Genomic DNA, 21143 nt, shown 5'->3' with positions numbered 1-21143 from the left:
TCTGCCAACTTTTCTATTGATACCTTTTCTAATCTGATTTTTAGCACCAGCTGCCCGTTTATCTAAAAGTAGTTCTTCAGAAAACATGCTGAGGTGCATCAAACAACAGAAGAAAACCATTCTTGGCTCCTCCTACTAACTTTTATATATACATACAGCATACAAATGAGAAGTGGTAGGTTAACTGTCTCTTTTCCAGCTTTTATCTCTTACTTGTTTGTTCTCTACTTCTTTAACTGTACTTCCATACGCATGCAAATCCCTATGTTCCACTCAAACCCCTTACCCCTACGACTTTATATCTGGCAGCAAACTTCTACCAAAACAGAACTTAATTTCCAAGAATAGTGATGAATTCCAATAATCAACCACAACAACATCAGCTCACCATGAAGAGTTCAGCACTCCTACTAAATATCCCATCCATCACACTGCACACAGTCTGCTGTCCATGGACTCCAACACCCACGCTGCATTGCACAACAATGCAAGCTGGGGTGTGAAAGCTAACAGCTACAGTCAGGCGATCAAACTGCTGTTGTTGTATGAGCAATGGGTTGTGACAAAAGATTCCAGTACTGTCCGAATCTGTTTACGTCACAGTGAAACATCCCCACGCCACCCACCAGTATGTGTGTGTGTGTGTGTGTGTGTGTGTGTGTGTGTGTGTGTGTGTGTGTGTGTGTGTGTGCAGGCCATACAGGCTACATGCAAATGCTAGAGGAGAGGCAGTGGTGTTAAATTCAATGGGACACAGCCCTCTGAATATAAAGTCCATTAGTCACTGTGTTCACACACACAAAACCGTTCGGACCGCTCAGCCTTACGGTTCACATACTGCGCCGCACATGTCGATATTTGCGACAACACTGTGTTCGTACGCATGAAACAAGGTAACATCACAAAAATAAATCGAGGACTTCAGCACTGATGTCATTGTGAGTGTCGAACAAAAGCAAGCATGGACTGAAATCGAGTGAGAAATGCTTTTCTGTACTTCTATTGTCCACGCTGTATCCTTCTCCTTGTCTGAACACTTGTTAATGTGCTTTCTGTCTGATTTCGCCTTTCTTTTCTTGCTCACGTGTTTTTTTTATTCCTCCAATTCTCCTACACTCTTAGAGTCTGTCGCATCTTCACAGCTCCAGTGTCTCTTTTCATATGGATCATCTCTTATCTTCCTTCTGTTCTTTTAATCTGGTGTTCTATTCTCTCCAGCATGAACAGCCTCACTTCTCATTTCCAACCCCTCTACGTCTTCTGTTTATCCATTTTTTCCTCATCTGTCTCCCTCTCTTTGGTTTCTCGGCAAAACTCATCATCTTATTAAGTCGTTTTCATATGAAATTGGATTCTAAAAGTCTTGTTTTCTTAAAACAAGGGAAAAAGTCCTGCCAGAGTGATGAGATAATTTCAAATTTCGACTTGTTCATACTTCTATGGCAAATTTTTGAAACTGTTTGAAGAAAATGCAACTTTCAGGATTCAAAAATGTAGAAAATTGAATTAAGAAGATTGATTTTTTTTTCTTTTCTGTTGTTGCATACTTTATCATGCCAGAGAAATTGTTCAGAGTTTTGTGTTATTCTTGCAAAAAATTGAAAGCTATCAGCAGTACTTGAAGTAGTCAAATCGACTTCCTTGTTCTTTTCTTTGGCTCTTTAGTTCTCCTTTTCTTGCACAGTTCTTGTTCTGTTCATTTTGTTCCCTGTTTGTTTTCTGTCCTCTTTCATCTGCCCATGTATCCCACCATCTGTTTAATCATTTCCTACCTTCACAGCTACTGTGTCCTTCCTCGTAGCCGGCGCTGCAGCTGCACTTCCCAATGGGCACCAACCATTCCCCTTCGGCACTGCAGTGCATCCTGGGAGGGCTGTCTGTGTCCACCTCTGAGTTGTTGACGCAGGTGCCGCGCACTTCTACAAGCGTGGCGAAGGCCGCCTCAGCCACCGTGTCGGGGAACACTGCCAGGTTCTGTACGGTGGCAAGGCAGCGTTTGTAGTATACCCGCACAGCCACCAGGGCTACGCAGGCGCCGACGTCCTGGAATGCCAGGTGGAAGCCCTTACGGTTGAGGTGGCCAATCTCACGCACTTCTGTGTTCAGCTTCATCTTTCTCTCACCCAGGTCACCCTGTGTGAAGCTCTCGTCAGCGGCAATGGTGTCAATCTTGGTGTAGCGGTCCTCTCGGGTCACACCCCCGAGATCCCTGTCCGACTCAACATAGAGGAGGTTGAAGGTCTCCTTGCAGGTGCCTGCTACACCGGGGATGCTGTTGCAGTCACGCAACGTGAACTGGAGCTCCACGAAAATGCGCTGGCCGCCTCGGCGTGCCACCCAGCCGGTCTGCAGCCAGTTGTTCTGCTGCGTGGGCTCCATCACGTTGCACACCTGGTATGTCCGGATAGGCTTGTACTTCTCATCTACACCACTTATCTCCTCCCACTGGAGAAAGAAGTGATGGGTGGGAATGAAGAACAGAGGAGGAGAAAGGGACAACAAGAAAGAGTAAATATGGAGGTATAGTGATGAGAGGACGAGAGGAAAGAAAAATGAGAAAAGAAAAAAAGAAGGAAGATGAGGGTCATGGCAAATAAAATGAGGCAGTGAGGTGATAACATGAGGGAGTCAAAAAAGGGAAACAAGCACAGCGAAGTAGGTGGGAGGCAGAGATAATGAAAAAGTAAGTGAAAAGACAGAGAAAGAGAGAATACAGTCATTTCAGGTTAACAGTCTAATGACAATCTGTTGAGCGTATGTGTGGGTGTCTGAAAAAAAAATCACTGGCGCTCAGTTTCTTTAATAATGTCACAGAGAAAATGACAAAGTGCTTATACTCAGTCATCACATTTGCCTTGAGTGATGTTGCTGAAACTGTGGGTCAGATTGTATTTTCTTTTTCAGATGGCATCTTTTGATCTCAGCCGCCTATGAATGAATGAACAATTGGTAACTAAGTGAAAATTAAAGATGATCATGTCACTTTTGAATTACAGAAACACTCAGACCTCAGAGGACTGAAATTGAGCTGAGCGCCAAATGTGGATCTCGCATACAAACATACACATAAACACAGCAAACCAGACAGTGAAAATGGATTATATGTGATGGTAATGTGATAAACTGCACTACTGCCAAGGTGACTAAATCAAAGAGGATGCTGTGTGTTCTCTCTCTGCTGTTTGTGCAACACACATCTTGGGGGTGTGTGTGTGTGTGTGTGTGTGTGCAGGGAAAGGCCAACCTCCAGGTGGGAAGTGGGTGACAAACTACCTTGGCTGTGGCAGATTCTTTAAAAAAGGCTCCTGTATTTGTCTTACAGTCATAACTTAGGCAAAGGTTTTTACAAGCCAGATCGATCGATACAGAAGGGGGCCATTTATCTGTGGCAGCATATCTCTGTGGCTGGTTTGGACACTGCAGTACGGTAGCCTGGATTAGCACCATCGATTAATGATAATGACGAGCCCTGGACTGGGAGTGAAGTGGACACAAGGTGTGAGAAAGAAAGGGGAGGATGAGTTTCTGAAAGAAAACTAAAAACTGCATTAATAGAGAGAGTGGGAAAGATTGAAAGGGGTGGTCTGGACCAGATGTTAAGCAACCAGCTGTGTTGTGGAGCCTTACAAGTGAAGAAGCACATGCACCAACAAAAAAACAAACAAACCTGTAAACCTGCAAGGAATGAAAAATGCAAGTAAGCACACTTACTCCATTGGGGGGATATGACGTCCAGCCCAGCTCAGCCTGAGTCTCTTTAGAGTTCAGCAGCACCACTGCAGGAAACAGACAAGGAAGGGAAGAAAAAGACAGACAAGAATAAGGTTAAAGGTCAATTAATGCGGCATAATGGCAGCTGAATGCTCTCATTTTATCTTGTCAGTATAAATAAGTTTGCCAACGATGCGCCTCGTCTGCATGACAACAAAACGGGAGAGAGACTAACTTAAAAAGAAAGTGGTCTTTAATTTACGAGTCGAACACAGTAAGTGCAGCATGACATGTTGTATTTGGAATAATGAAAGAAAGCCATTAACACTGAGGCAGGCTTGTCAAAATCTGGTGAGGGCGAATGTATGCTTTGATAAGTGCATTAATACCATCTGCTGAGGACTTAAGCAGGACAAAGACTTTTTCCATCATCCTCTGGCTTCACCAGTGACTGTAAACAAAACAGGACCACAGAAATTTCAAAACAAGCCGAGGTACTTAGAGCACTCTCATTTAGCTTTCAGTGGCGCAGCAGAGACAAAACAGTACTTAAAAGTCTGCAGTCTATGTATTTCAGCACCGTGGACAGGGAGCAAGAGTAGGCTATGAGTCTGACTTCAGGACCATGGACAGCTACACATGAGAGCTCAGCAGAGAACTGCTTATTAAGGATCAAAAGAATCAAAACTCTTCTAAACGTAAGACTTTTTTTGTTAAACCTGGAACAATGACTTGGCCAGTTAATCAAACAGAGTTAATCAGTAACTACTTTGATAAGCTATTAACCATTTCAGTCACTTTTGTTTTTAAAGCAAAGGCACCAAAAACTCTCTAGTTCCAGGTCCTTGGATGTCAGCATTTGATGTTGTCATTTACGATATGACTATAAACTGAATATCATTGGGTTGTGATATTCAGAAATACAAGTCCGGAATATTTCTTCTATCTTTGCAAAACAGCCATGATTCCAGTAATAGGTGCTGTCTGTCAGAAAGCCAAAGCAGAAAGTATTTTATCACACATTTCGAACCAAATACCAAACCAACAAGCCACAGTTCACGAGTCAGGATGTCTTTGAGCAGTCAGAGTGAGAACGGCTATTGTTTAATACTCAGTAGTATGCAGCCGGCGTACGAGAAAGCCATCATCAGCACATTAATCTTAATCTATAATGTAATATCAACATCTGCAGTGACATATGGTGAGATGCATTATCATCTCATTTTTAAAGGATTTTGCTGATATTAAAGTTACCCATGCTTTAAGCTTGTCTGCTTAAAAGGACCCCCCTCCCAAACACACACACACACGCTCTAGTTTCGGGTTTACATGGAGTGTTCCCAACACCTACAGCCTTGAGGCAGTATAAGGTCTGACAACCAGACAAAGATTTTTTTTTTCAGCACTTTGAAGAACACTACTTTTTTTTTTCATCCTTGAAAAGTGCTACTTTCACTCTTGTCCTTCAGTGTGCTACTTGGCTTTAACTTCTGCTTTCTGCTTTGACTTTCATCCACATAAGGGGCCTTGTAAGGGCTATTGAAAATACTGTGCAACACAGTCTGGAGTAGACAGCAGACTCCTCGACAAGTAACCGTTTAACCTCATCCTAACCAATACTGGCATCCTTGAAAAGTCTGTCTTTGATCTCACACGCGCTGCTCCATGACAAATATTTGGCCTTATCCACATTAACAGCTGGGCACATGGACGTCCTGGTGAGTAAAGAGGAGAAACCTACGCAGTCTGAATCATGCTGTAGGCCTTGTAAGATGTGGCGACTCAAGACCTGTAATCTTACTGACTCATGCTCTGACTCTGACAAGACGGCTACAGACTCTGACATAAAGATGTGTTGAAGTACCAAAGGGAAAGGAAGATTTTTGATGTTACACTTGCACAGAGTATCGAGTGTCAAAATAAACTCGTCAATACGCTGGCTGAACTTTTCAAACAAACCTGTATATTGTTACAGCAAAAATACCTGAGAAAACTATTTTCTAAGAGGTGTTCTTTTACATTTTTGCATCCTAAGGCTACAACTCCATCTGTTCAGGGGAGGAATATTAATACAAGGTTACATAAATGATTTTTGAGATTTGTTTAAAAAAAACTGCCCTTCAGTTTGGATAACCAAAACCTTTAGAGGCCAATGACTGTGAATAGCTTTTTCTTCTTCTTTTTGGATTTGCTTGAAAAGCAGACATCAGTGCCTTGGGTTAGAGTGCAGAGAATCCTTGCTGGACCATGAGAGATCCTTTACTAAACACTTAACTTTATTGTTTTTGGGTTAACACCGCTGGGTGCCCAAAGCGTGGTTCTGTGGTTAGCTGATAACATAGAGGCATTTGGAGAAGATTAGCGTGGGAGAGGGCAAGGGTGGTGGAGAGACACAGAGGAAGGCTGAGGCGGGAGGCGAAAGAGAGATGATGAGAGAAAATAATCAGAGGGTGAAGAGAATGAAGAAAGAGAGCCAACATGAAAGAGAGAAAGACAAGAAAAAAAGTCGAGTTGGCAAGAGAGACAGAAAAAAGAAAAGGATGAGAGAAAGGAGCACATGAAGTGCAAACAAATGAAGACACCGGGTAATACACAGAGGGATCAGTGTGCCTTAATGAGCAGTCAGTCAGTCAGTCAGTCAGTCAGAGAGAGACACAGAGGACAAAGTTGGCACTATGATCACACACTGAATACATAAGCCCTGTAATCACAGCCTAGTTAGACAGACTAGTGGGCCTTTAGGGGCAGGAGGAAGGGAGAGACAGATAAGACAGAGAGACAAAAAAAAGTTTAGTAAGAAAGCAGGGGAAGGAAGGGTCACCAAAAGGAGGGGAGAGGGAAAAAGTTAAAGAAAGAACATGTGAGAAAGAAACAAAAGCTCTCCCTTCATGGCTCTGTCTAACAGTCGTGACACATTAGCTGCTAAACATCAATTTCAAAGGATGTTTCTTAAATAATTACCCATCATTACATGGGACAATGAGGATCTGTGAGCCAGTTTTGCTTTTTTTGTCCATCTGTCCTCAGACCTATTGAGTCTGACTTTCATCACTGATAGAAAAGCATTGCGAACACAGGTTATGCCTTAAGAGAAAAAAAAACCTTTTCTGCTTTGGCCACGTTATGAGAACTCAAGCAAAGAGAGAATGCTTTGTGTCATATGAGAAGAAGAATTGAGAGTCTACAGTTGCTTATGTTTTGATGTAAAATTGAAATTGAATAGACATGGGAGAGGCAGTGAGAGTATCAAAGAGCTTTCATCAGAAACTCTGAAAGAACAACTTTAGAAACCTTTCTAAAAAGTTGTTTTAAAAAATAAATGACAGCAAAGCTGAAAGGAATTTTTTCAACACACTTTAGAGTTATGAAGCATCTTCTGTGTTCTTCTGTTAGAGATCTTTACGAAGGTTTTCAGGCTACAGAATGCATCATGGAAAGAGCAGAGCTTTTGACTTTGAAATTGTAGATTTCAATATTGTGCGTTGTTGCTGCAGCGTGTTCGGCGCATACATGAAGGCGGCCTGAGTGTGCAGGAGGTGGAAGTTTTAAGGGATTTTGATAAGCTTTCTTCTCTGTTTTGCAGTGAGAGGTTTCATTAAAAGAGTATCTTAAGTGTAAGCCTCCCTTTCCACCTCCTCTCTCCTCTCCCACCTCACCCACTCTTTCATCTTTCTCTGGTTTGCGTGACGTATTAATAGCAGTATAATAGTACGATGATGGATCCAAAGGGAGCACTGAGGGAAGAGACAGCTGTAAGGAAGACGTACTCTAGAGCACTCAGGTCATGTATTCAAAAAAAAAACAAAAGAGGGGGGTTATTTGTGAACCAGTAGCACTCAGGAAGAGGTAAACACTAAAATTTAGCCTTTGTCAGATGAGTGCACAGTTATTTTTTGCTTTTTGCTTGGTGGTGGACAGCAACATGAAGACAGCGCTGTCACAAGGACCAGTTTCAGAGGTTCCAAAGGTTAAGGGTTCTCATTCTTTGTCCAAGAATTAAGTGTCTGTGCAACTATGCAACTGAGACCAAAGGCCAAGTACTAAATCTGGAGGAAGAGCGAAAAGAGCAGGGAGAACAAAATGAAAGGTACTGCAGTGCTCTACACACCAAAGAAACCAAGGGACGTACATATACTGTACATTTTACCTTTACCTAGATACTTTCTATCACCAACAACGAAATCTGAGTCTTTGCTGGAACACAGCTCAGATTTACATAGTCTGCCTAAACAAAAACAGTTTAAATCCCTCACACTGAAAGGGGCTCATTTCATAATTTGTCTTGATAATCTTTTCACGGGGGATTAGCTCTGGCACGGTGCCGCTGTCCTCACTGCGACCCATGGGCTACTTGTTAGTCAGCCTGGACTAAGGCAGACCCCAGGGCCTGGGATAAGCACAGGATGGTCCACTGGGAAAACCATTGTCCAGACATTATCCTACTTATACAACAGGAGAGGGAGAAACTGATATTTTAAACAGGATTAAATTAAGAAAACAATGTCAAGACTTGAGACTTCACCTGAACTTGCCTGGTGGACTTGACTGACACCTGAACTTGAAATTTGATTTCACAGACTAGTTGGACTTATCATCATAACTTTAAGCTTGGCTTGGACTTGACCTCAAGGACCTGAGCTCGAGACCTTGCTTTGCATTCTAGAGACATCAGTTGGACTTTACTTGCCTTCATCACTTGTGATTTCACTTGCCCCAAAAGACCTAGAATCAGCTGTGATGTATACAAAATCTAGCTGCATATACAGTTGCTACAAAATAAGTCATGAGAAATTATAAATATGCAGGTATGTACACCTGTACAAGATAGATTTTTTCAGGGTGTAGTTCTTCACTTTCCCCTTGAACAGAAAGATCAAAGCACCCTTGAGGCTGGTTGGGATTTACAGTCTTGCTCAAGGACCCCAGCGCAGGGTAGGAACATGGAAGTTGGAAGAGTTGAATCACAGCACTTCATATGAGAAATGATCCTCCTGTTTGCTACACCACCCCGCTGCTCAAAGACGTAGGAGGCAAGATAATATATAGTTCAGAAGAAGCAATACAGTAACGCTGCTGCAGGACAGATAAAAAAGGATAAATGGGTGGGGATATGAAGTGTCACATAAAAACACAAACAGGCACGTAAAAGATAAATGCTGTGTATAAACGAACACACACACAAATCAGGCACAAACACACACACACACACAAACACACACACACACACACACACACACACACAAAGCCAGTGGGACCATAATAGCTGTTCTAACAGCAGAGCACATTAACTTCAAACAGAGCTCTCTTTTTAACAGAGTCATTAAACTTTCAACTTCGGTAATGTGACATACTGTAAAGAGGTTGGGCTGTCCACTCGCTAAAGCACACCGTGCAATTAACTACATGATGCAAGACAATGGGGTAAATGGGTAAATGCTATCATGGTACACCGCATGTGTCTCTTATCTGTACAATGTGCTGAAATAAGCCACAGTATAGCCTGGAATAGAGCACGTCTGGTTGAAAAATATTTTAACAACTAGTGATTATTTTCATAGTAGATTGTCACAAGTTCATACAACCAAAACCACTGTGTATAAAATGCTAAACAGTTGAAAACATTCAATTTACAATTATACACAAAGTGGAAAAATGTGCACGTGGAAAATATTGTCCTTTTTTGGAAATTTAACTTGATTTTGAAAAAAGAAAAAAAGATAAACATTATTCTTGTCTTCCCCATTACTTTGCAATGGCCAATAAAGTTTGATACAGTCCCATTCATAAGACTGAAATTAACTAATGTTTGGCATCTTTGCTTGATGAATCACTTCAACAGTCATTTGATGATCAAAACAGGCAGCAGCTATTATGTCAATCAGCTAACTGATTAATGGTCCTGTAGGAAATTAATAAAGAGAGCTTACATATTAACTCTGACTATATTAATTACAAGTTTAAAAGGTGCAGTCACATGTATACATCTCGATGTGGATGTGTTGATGGAGGAGAAAAAGGAAATTAAAACAAAATCTATAATAAAAGATAATAAAACCAATAATTCTATTAAAATAATAATAATAATAATAATAATAATAATGAAATATGACCCTAAGTGCATGTAAGCTCTTGTTAAGCCAGCCAGTGACGTGGGCTGTAATAAAGGGAGTAGAACTGGGTTTGTCGGTTTAGTGTGTGAGGAGGTATATCCTGTGGGCTGATGATAGGTATGAAGGTGTTAATCCTCTCACAGCTTTATATGGTAAAGCAAAATCCATGCTCGCCTGCAGTAGTAGCCAGCGTGCAGGTGTAAAAATGATTGTTATGCGGACATAATGCCTCTTTTCTCATTACAAGCTGAATATTTTCTGTGACTGTGCAGAGAAACCAGTTAGGGTCTAAGCAACAATGATAGTATAGAACTGTTTTTTCAAAAAAAAGAGAACAAAACACAAAGAAACTTTACCTATCAAGGCCGAATCTGCATGGACACAAATACTAGAAGACCTGCACAGAAATCAGTTACTGCTATGATGATGTTAACAATAGTTATGAACTCAACCATAGAAAGAAGGTACATCACACGGAACACAATGTCCATGTCCCTGTACACCTCCAGTACATCACTTCTCTTTCTAATCATTTTCAATCTTTCCCACCTTATCTTCCTCATCTCCTCTTCCCATTACTCTCAGTTTTTCCTCCATGTTTCCCCTTCTTTCTACCTCTCTTGCAGTGCCAGTCTTGAATCTGAATGACCACCTGTTAAGACAAATCGCCTCCAGGGGGAATAAAGCGAGTGTGTGTATGCATGTTTGTGTGTGTGTGCTTGAGGGAGGGAAAGAAAAGAGTCATTGAGTCAGAGAGCCAACGAAAGCAAAGGGTGAGCATTTAAGGAAAAAATGGGAGAGGAGGAAGAGGCAAAAGAGTGAGGGCTGACTGTAAAAAAAAAAAAGAAAAAATGAGAACGACTGATTGAGTCAGGCACCAAAGGAAGAAAAAGAGATGCTATTAAGGTTATACCTGCTGCTACTGCATAAATACACACCTGCGAGGCATTTTTATTACAATATGTTCCCAAGCCACAGGGCACATAGATTTTCCCTCCTTTCCCAGCCAGTCACACGAAAAAGCGATGAGAATGATAGAAGAAGAGAGAAGAAACATGCTGACAAAACAAAAGTTAGACAAAGCAAAAGAAGAGAAAGAGAGAGAAATAGAGAGACCAGAGGCCAAAGGGACTTATTTTCATTTGTAGGGTCTTGTAAAAGGTTGTAATTGGTTGTCTGGATTGATATAGTGAGGGTGGTGAGAGCGCTGTCAGGTCTTATTGTAACGACAGTGTGGCTGCTCTCAGGTACAGGCCTGAGAACAGTGCTTTACTGGTAACTAGGCTGAAAGTCAAACTTCTGCAAAGGAGAACAAGGCGACATTCACAGCAAAGACTTGACTTATAATAAATAAAGAGATGGGCCGATAGAGTATATTAATGTTAGATCTGCTTCTAAAATGGCTGCATTTTTCAATGAATATATCAGGTTACATTTAGGACCAAAGTAGCGTTCTTTCTTCTGTGGCTGTCCACTTTAACCTTGGTTTTTAGCAAAGGGATGAGCTATTTAAAGGAACGAGTGGACCATGAAAGAAGAACTATTTAAGGGATGGATGGAGTGGTAAACGAAGGGACAAATGTAGAGACCACTTCAGGAACAGTCGCAGCACTAAAAGCAAAGTGCTAGAAATAAAACACTGGAATATTACATGATAGAAATCAGCCAGGAAAACATGTTGGTGCTCTTGCAGACATAGAGAGAGAAACATAAAGAAATAAAGATGAGATGGTAAAGAGTGGCAGAATGAATGGTGACGAGAGAGAGACGTAAAAGACAAATATAGACGACGAGAAGGATGTTTTCCCCCCAATTCTTGGATGACTCAGCTCTGTTTTTGGGTTCATGGCCAAGCTGCCAATTGAGCCTCATGAGTGCAAAATTGGCCACACGAGTCTGTTGGTCTGGGCGACACAAAGAATACATTGGCTACAGAGATGAACTTAAGCCCAATTAACTTTTTATTTCTAATTTAAATAACTAAGAAAAAGAGGAATCAGCTGCTCATTCACATCTTTGCATCACTGGCATTTAAGGCATTACACGTGACACAAATCACTAAACTCTAAAACTAAATTTTGTGAAGTATCAGTCGCTTTATTAATGCCAACAATACGGAGCTTTTATTCACTGATAGCCTTTTACTGCATGATATCCTGTCTAGCATAAAACAACTCACCTGCAGCAATTCAGTTTTTTAAAAGATATCAATTTGGCATATGTTCAGATGAACAGCTATGTGATACAGTGGTATGCTGCACTTCCATAAACTTGACACAAGCAGCTAACACACTACAGCACAGTCAATACATTAGATGTCCTCCTGTTGAAGGTGTAATGGTCAAGAACTGGAATATAAAACTCTCTCCCCCAGTCCTACCAGCTAGAATTGGAATACCAATGACTTGTGCAACCTTGCTACGTTCAAGTAAACAATTTGAATGTTCCCATTTTTATTTTAGCGTACAAGGCCAATAAAAAGAGGCTTTTGGGGAACAACAGGCCTTGAGCTGAACTTAAAAGTTGAACTTAAATTAGTAAACAAAAAAAAACATGAATGCTTCATCACTTTTGTTTTTTAGTATACATATAATATACACACCTATACACATATACACACCTGTTAACACAACAATTAAATCTTTATAAGAAGTAGCCATTACCACTTTACTTTTACTGAATAATAAAACTGACTTTGATTTCCTCTGACTCTTTTGTAACCAGACATCTATATATGTATGCTCTACCCTGCTTCAGGAATAAAGCACAGCATATAGCATTCTGTAATACTAAGGCAATCAGCAGTAAGTGTGCATATGCATAGTGCTCAATGAGGCAGCTTTAAATGTGCTTGCGTAACGTAAGAGCTCACAGAGTTCATGACATGATGTAGATTAAATGCATCTGAGGATGGAAACAAGCTGAATTAGAAGTTATTCATACGGAAGAAACTCAAGTGGGCCATGGATCTGTAGACGTGTGGATGGCTGCATTTGCATGTATACTGAAGCATGAATGCAAAAGTGTTGGATAATTTTGCACATCAAATAAAAATATTGCTTTATTTACAGTCCATGTCATATTAAAAATACCAAAAATATCATGCTTGTTTGTTTGTAAATCTCAGGTTCTGAAAAAGATAGACTGAAAATGTCACTGAAGGCAGATACCCAAACTTTCCCTCAACAATTTCTCTCTCAGTGACAAACACACACACACACACACACACACACACACACATACACAAACACATAATTATAGTCCTTTGTCGCAGTCACAAGCCCGAGCATTAACCTTTTTGAGTGTAGAAGACTGCTTCTGTCAAGAAAACACAGAGTGTAAAGCAAAATTGGGGCATTCATGTCTGCACATACTCAGACACACTTGTGTTGTTAAATGTACTTCCACAGGTAACTATATCCTGGGTTTATGCATGCATAATAGAAGTGCATCAGCATATGCCATGCATGACTGGGCTGAAAAGTTTGAATGCCAGCATTTATTGGATATATGTGGCTGCGTTAGCCTGTGCGTTTAAATTCTCACATACACACCGAGTCCTGGTTTTAATTCTGGGAATGCCTTACTTGCAAGCCTTTCAGAGGGCTGCTAAATTATGTAAGTCTGTATCTTTGCACTGTGCCACTACTTCCTCCATCTTCTCCCTTAGTCTCTCCTCAGTCCAGCTAGCCAAGCAGCCAGCAGACTGCATTATTTAAGTAGACACTCATTCAGGCCACTATCTTGAATAGAGCCTGCTGGGGCCTCATAGTTTGATGTCAGTGCAACAGAGAGCAGAAGAAAACACAGTGAAGACAGGGAAGGCGAAGAGAGAGGATGGTAGTGTGCAGGAAGAAGAGAAGTAAAAGTTTGTGTTGGGCATCTTCTCTTGTCATGTTCATCCTTTACAACACCCTCATCTGTTTTGTCCTCTCCACCCCGTCCTTAGTAGTCCGCTTCCTTTTTTTTTTTTCAAAAATTCCCCCATTTTTCTTCTCACCTACGTTCACCTTTTTCATTCTTTCTGCCCTTCTTTTTTTCCATTTACCCTCCCTTGCTCCCTCCATTCCTCCATTTCTCTTATTCATAAGAGAGAGAAGAGAGGACAAGGGAAGGGAGGGAAGAGGCGTTACATAAGTACAGAGGAGCTCCAAGGTTTTGTGCTGACTTTGTTTTCCCTCTGGTTCAATTTGAGAACCACTTTAGATTAAATTAGGCCGTCTTCTTCTACATTCACCTCTCCTCATCTCTTTCATTCCCCCTCTCCCTGCTTTGCTCTATTCCGTCCTCCCTTTCATTCACTGACAGCTGAAAGAATGAGAAGTACCTGGAGTGGTGCCGACGCACACAGGGCTGACTGGGGGTCAACAAGCATATACAACAATAAACACACAGAAACAGTCTGTGCACCCTGAGCCATTTGATGCGTAGAGTGCAAACCATACATAGCTTATATTTTTATTGTTTTTCTCCCAGGTTGTTATTCTCTTATATACATACTACCATCACCCCAGGGTTAGAAGTGTCCACAGAACTAAAGGAATAAACGAATACAGACCACATACACATGTACAGAGCCATAACAGTATTCAGCTTCTCTCTCCTTCCCATAGTGCACTGCTAAGCACTGCTAAGTAAACATCCTGCTGTGCAGAGGCAAACAAAACACACCATCCAGTCACTGAAAAGCAGACACATCAACAACATTGTTTCACAGACAATTAGGCTTCAAAAACAGCTTTATAGATTGATGAATGCCTTGCAACGTGTATTGTATAACCATGGGTGAACCAACAATTTCCCCCGAAACAATTTCAGCAGTGGCACAGCAGAGGCGGGTGGTTTTTCCAGCACAGGGATTATGAAATGTACGACTTTTACACAACAAAGTGCAACAATATCAACAGGTCTATGCAAATATAAAGAGAAGGGACAATAAGCAGTGGCAACACATGTTGTTTTGTATGTTATAATTTATTCTGTAGAGCAGACAGACTCTTCACGACAAGATGCTTGAGGAAACCATGATATATTGCTTATATATTGTGCAGGACATACGAGCAGATAGTAGTGCTTTTGCTTGTCTTACAGAACCTTTGCAGAAGTGACCCTTGCTAAATAAAGGCAGAGAACATCAACTGCCATAGGAGGGTTAAACTGGCTTGGCTGCTCTATTGCAATTTCTATACATTTGTTCTGGTCCAGTTACTTTTTCCTCAAAGGACATGTGCGAACAGCGAGCACTTATGTGAGTGTGCGTTTGTTTCCATCAAAAGGTTTAATAATGAAGTAGATATTAATCACATTTTTTTCTGCTTTGAAAATGAAAATGAAATTGAAATTTGTTTCATATCTGATACAACAAGATATCTCTCATTTGTCCTATCCCCATGTGACCAGCACTCATGTCCTGGTTGTTATTCGGTGACCATACATAAGACCACACCAATCAGCCAGCCCTCCTCGACTCAGAAAACCTCCTGGGTTGTGATTGTTATTTGTGCCTCTACTCACCCCCTACAAACCTGCAGCACTTATAACCATGATTGACAGATTCCCAAGGGGGAAAACCATGGGTATATATTTGCATGCATATACACAAAGCCCACACACACATATAAATGTACACACTGTGCATCATTACATTGCTCTCAAACTCATATCATGCTTCACTCTGACTCTCCCCTGCCTCTATGGGCAACAGTGTAAAAGACATTTGGCTCTGTGGGCAGGTTGCTGGGCTGCCTTCCATCCCCTAATAGTCTCACATCAACTCATTTCAAATAACCTCTATCTTATGGTCATGACTGCGGTATAATGTTTTGAAAAAGCAGCAGTTAAACTGGGTTAATACATATGCATTAGCCATCCGGTGAGTATGTCAGAAAGAGTGGGTTACTTCACATTCAAGAATGAGATGATAACCTCATCCCTAAGCCCACTTATCGTAACTTTATGCTTAAGTCTGTTTTTAGAATACGTGCTCTGCTGCTGCCATGTTTCTGAATACATCAAAAACAAATGCACAAAGGAACAAGGAAATAAACAACAAAGAACAGGAAATTTAATACTTTAAAGGCTCAGTTCACATAATTCTTTCACTGAGGAATTTCTGCCCAGTTCCAATGAAAGCTGTCTGCATTGTATTCTGTGGCTTATCCTGTTCAATTTTTTTTTTTATCTTTCCAGAGCCACTAAGAAAATTCATTTCACCTCCATTTTACTGAGTTGGCAGGAAAGAAAAGTAAATCAAAGATAGACATACGGTTTATGTCCTACATGCCTATATATATTTCAGCAGATAAAACCAAAAACAAACTGCATGGTTAGATATCCCCAGGGATAAGAGAGAATAATGGCCTTTTGTGATTTGGGCGAACTAATCCTTTAAGCTTTATAACAGTGCTAGATGGTCCATTTACAATATCAGCAATATACTGATATTCATCCAGCTCTACTGTGGGTGTGCATGCCATCTCACTATCTCATCTCCTTTCGTCTCATCCTTTCCCCAAAAGTCACCCTATGTGTTTCATAGCTCTCAGACACATGCTCCTCACCCTGCATCTCCTCTTTGATTCTCTCTCTTTTTGTCCTGTCCCCCTCTCTTCCTCCTCTTTACCTTGAGCGACATCACCACCTCACATCACCCGTCATCAATTCATCTTTACTCCCTTCCTATCATCCAATCATGTCACCACCACATCTGTGGACAAGTACAGCCTTTACTGACTCTCTGCAGGCCCAGCACCCATTATCCTCGGTATCGATCTCTGCTACATTGATGAACGATAGCGGCAACAGACGCAGAAGAGGTGGAGGGAGAGAACGATGGATAGATGGACAGACAGATAACTGGGAGGGTGGAGGGAGAAGCAGAGAGTGGAATAAATAAGGTAATAGATTAAACAAGGTGGACAGATGGGAGAAAAGTAGGAAAATACAAGCAAGGTGGAAGAAGATGATGCAAGGACGAGGGGGCATTGTGGGACCATTCAATAACCAGCAGTGCGACCTTGGGGATCGATGGGTCCGACAGCCAATCAGTCAATAGGCTGCATAACTAGCTCTGCTAGGCGGGGACAGAGGGGAGAGTGGGAGAAGAAAAGATGGCCTGGTCATAGCAGTCAATAGGCCAGAAAAATAGACCACCTGTCCACTCTGACACAAGTCCAGTATAAATGGCACAAAAAACAATGGGAGAGGAATGAAGGGTAATGGGGATGGAAAGAGAACATGGATTAGATCAAACAGACAGATGAAGGATGATATAACGTGGAATGAATAGAAACAAAGTAAGGATTCAATGTTGTGTTTGTGCCCATTCATCTGGAGACTGTCCTTACAAGAAAAACGACAGAATCAGTCATTTCAACAAATACTCAAAAGCATCACCTTTAAGTTCCACTGACAAAGCCTCAACAAGAGAAGTAATACAGCCAGGAAATCTTTAAGGACAAGAAAACCACGCTGTCCTTTATCAGTGGTTGTCACGAGTCCATGTTGGCATCAGCCGGGCCAAACGAGAGCAGTGTGTGATGTAGTTAGAAAGGCACATAGTCTGTAGAGGGATGAGGCTGGGGTGGAGAGTTGTTTGAGCAAAATGTCCGACTTTGATATGGGAGATCATTTTAACTGCCCATTTCCCACTGACCCTCTTTTAACAATGATAGGGATCATTCCCAGACACTGACATTAACCACAGCGGTGTCAGATCAGAGACAAGTTTTCGAAGGCACTGACAAATGATGTTGTTCTTTCAATAGGACCATCAGATCAGAAACAGCTTACACTGCATTTCTCATTACAGGAGGCAATAAAAAAACAGTGGTTTTTGTTCATTTAATTGAGAGGACCTGCTGTTTATTTGTGACTCATTCCCTTTAGAAGGCACCATGGAAACAAGAAAACCTTCCTGAGTCATGTTGCTGTCTACATGGTGATCTTGAGCCAAGAGAGGAATCATCAGGACTGTGACACTAACAAGACCAGAAACACAAAGAAAATCATAAGCTCACTTGGGTGTATGTGAGCAGAGTTCTTTAAGTGTGCATTGTTGCGGCAGCCTTTATGTTTTAAAGAGGTTACTAAGTTTATGTAGTTGAATAGTGCCACTGAGCTAATTTCAGACAACCCTTTAATGATCTGGTTGTGCAGCTGGTGATATTAGATTCGTATCAAATGGGAGCTCATCAGCAGAATTGAGTCGGCTGCTCCACAAGAGACCTGCTGCTCTCACTCTGATACAAAGACACAAAAAGAAAATCTAGGGGCCTAAACCGGGCTGAAAAGGAAGTGCCAGAATCTGCAGAGACAGTGAAGCTCCTCAGCCCAGCAAGTGATCCATTCTTGATAAGCACACAAATGCATACTCCCAAGGAGTGCTCCTTGGGAAATCATGGTTATTAATTAGCAAGCTAAGGCGATAAATAAATAATGCAGAGTGGAGCAACGGCAGTAAGCTGCGAGTGGTTAGAATGCCAGATTGTGCCAAACCACAGCAGCAGCAGCAGTAGGTCAGTAATTAATGAAATCAAAGAGCTGCTCTAATGAGAGACAAAGAGCACTTCCCTTACTGATGACTCCCCCCTCGGGTAAACAAGAACCCAACAGGACAGAATGCTAAAACAGGCAAGTGCACACTGATGGTAGCTTTAAATATGTCTGTGTGCATACACACACACGTCAGCGCGAGAACACGCCTCACAAATACTAAAGTTTCAAACAGACAGGGGCAAAGATGAACACTGACACACACCCACACACAAATTCACAAAATCTTTCCAGTCCTGTGAGAGGCCGCAGCCAGCTTATGCTCCTCATTTGTACCACTGGCTGCTAAGCACCACCACCCTGTCTTCCTCACCCTCCTCCTCATCCTCCCACCAGCCATTATCCCATTTCATTTCTCCACAGCCAATTGTTTATTTGCTTATCACCGGCCAGATAATAGAACAGAATTAATCTGCTAATTCCTCATTTTTGTACAGACCAATTCTACTGTTTATGTAAATTGACAGAAAAGCAGTACTGGTTCTCTAGCGCGGGGCTGGCTGGATGACTGGAGGATTTAATTATCAGGGCTAATTACTTGTTTTCCTCTAACTGTTAACCACAGGGCCGCTGCTGCTGCTGCTCCTACACTTCCCTGGGTGCTAATGCCTGAGGCAGCCACTGGTTACACTGAAAGGACGGGCTAGTGAGAGGACACCACAGGAAACAAGGATGTCTTCTCTCAGCTTGCCATTTTAAATTATCAGTTTGTTGTCTGTCTGATGATTTTTTTTTTTTTTTTGATAAAACTTAAAATATTTTGTTACTTTTGAGAAAGATGGTTGATTCAAGGTCATGTGATTCAACTTCAAGAACGCGGGTCTTGTCAATGCTTAGTGTTGATTAATTCTGCTACACAACAACACAACAACATGTGCTATGACAGTTGTAATGTAACTGATGGATTCCAATAAACCAATTGATGGATGAAGGTGAGATGAAAACTTTACTAGGCAAGTCCATTATGTCATTCAGGAAATCTCACACACAGGTTCACATTTCCCTTGACATCTTTGCCGCAATGACTCACACATAGTCAATGTTCACATCCACTTCAGTCTCCATGGAAAATTTTGAAACACACATGCGCAAGTGTAATTCAGATGACAGCTGTGTGTCTTTTTGAGTGTGTATTGGTACACGTGTTCATTTACACATGCATGGAGAAGTGTGGTAATCATGCTAATACTGTATCCTTAGGACAGACATGTAGTGAGCAAGAGAAGCAACATGTTGAGTGATAAAATCTGCAGATGGGGCCTCGGGTAATTACAGTTCATCAACATGACAACTTGGTTCTCACTAATCAGGTTTTTAATACACACACATACATGCTTACCATATTACCTCAAAAACAGCATTTCCATAATTAGCGCTGACTAATAGGTCAGAGACGTTGATCTGTTAAAAATACACAAGCAGGTCTAAATTACTGGATATTTAACATGAAAAATATTAAAGAAATACAATTTATTTAGCCTGTGCTAGCTTTTTTTTTTATTAGTCCACTGAGTATGGTCAACTTTACAAAAGTAAAATATTTCCATTCTCTTTCCTGCCCTTTACCAGCCCATTAACCTGTACGTTTATTGTAAAAATTAAGATGTAAAGCAGGAACGTCTTAACTGAGTGCCTTTTAGATCGCAACAACTGAGATGGCAAAACAGTAATGATTTAAGTACTTTGATCACCACAACAACAGCCTTATAAACTGCAGGCTGAAGCAAACAATGCACTTGGGCTTTTCTGCACCACTACAATTTAATCACACATACTTTTCCTCTCCATAAAACACCCTACACAGACACACAATGCTCTTCCATACCAACAGCTTAATGCCCTGCGGTTGACTCTCTGCTCCCTCAGGGTTAAAGGGGAAAGGTCATCTGTCTTGACCTCTAAAGCCCTCCTTGACACCTTGTATCGAACAATCACAACGCCCAGCTCAGAGCACAAAGGTCGTGTCCCCGAGGGTCTCGCCCTATCGAGTGAGGGGTTGCATCGACACGGCCGAGCGGTCCAGTAACCAATCAGAACACCTGCAGCGACATGTAGGGGGATTTGATCAAATGTTTGTACACCTCATTTTACAAACAAAAAGCCTTCAGGCATTTTGTAGCCCTCATGTGCAAATCATGGATGATGGATTGACTTGAAACATTTGATCATGTGGTGCTTTTAGCACCTTAAACAGTCAGCTGTAAAGAGTATGGATATGGGGAGAAAACCTCTGGGCATAGCCAGATGTTCATGTATGGAACAGTGTGTAGTTGGAGATACAGTATGCATTCTAATCACAACACTTATATGTGTATTTTCTATCAAACTGCTGTATATAGTATATAGTATACACTACACACTCCTGTAAATACCATTTACTGCACATCCATACAGAGTTTCTTGCAGACACTATTGGGTTAAACCTCCACTGCTCTGGACTCCAGGGAACAGTTGCTTGTGTGAAGGAGGTCCTTCATCTGCCACAGACAGCTTATGGCCATGTTATAGACGGCTAGAGCGGAAAGAATGGATGGAGGGAGGGTGGAAGATATCAAAGGGTGGACAGAGGGGATGGTGGGGGGAAAAAGAGCGATGGGATGACAGAGGGTTGAGATGATGAGGGCAGAGCAGGGTCGTGAGTCCATGACTGCTGGAGCCCTTCAGAGGCGAGTAGCGTGGCACATGGCATCGCTAATGAAATCTGTGGATTCATTCTCCTGGCAATGAGAAATGGGAGGGAGGTTGTGAGAGGAGGAAGGTGGTGAGAGT

General features: G+C 41.6%; 1 protein-coding gene across 2 annotated transcripts in view; it reads right to left on the bottom strand.

The window, feature by feature from the left end:
* LOC121191528 (ephrin type-A receptor 7-like) overlaps positions 1-21143 on the bottom strand; it is a 128096-nt gene that overhangs the window by 91750 nt on the left and 15203 nt on the right. For both annotated transcript variants that reach the window (XM_041052692.1, XM_041052693.1), the window contains exons 2-3: positions 3712-3776; positions 1773-2445 (exon numbers count right to left, since the gene is read on the bottom strand). In XM_041052692.1, coding sequence (XP_040908626.1) covers positions 1773-2445; positions 3712-3776 — 738 coding nt within the window. The remainder of the gene's footprint in view (positions 1-1772; positions 2446-3711; positions 3777-21143) is intronic.

The sequence above is a fragment of the Toxotes jaculatrix genome, chromosome 13 (assembly GCF_017976425.1).
Source record: "Toxotes jaculatrix isolate fToxJac2 chromosome 13, fToxJac2.pri, whole genome shotgun sequence".
Classification (NCBI taxonomy): domain Eukaryota; kingdom Metazoa; phylum Chordata; class Actinopteri; family Toxotidae; genus Toxotes; species Toxotes jaculatrix.
This window is presented reverse-complemented; position numbering and strand designations above follow the sequence as displayed.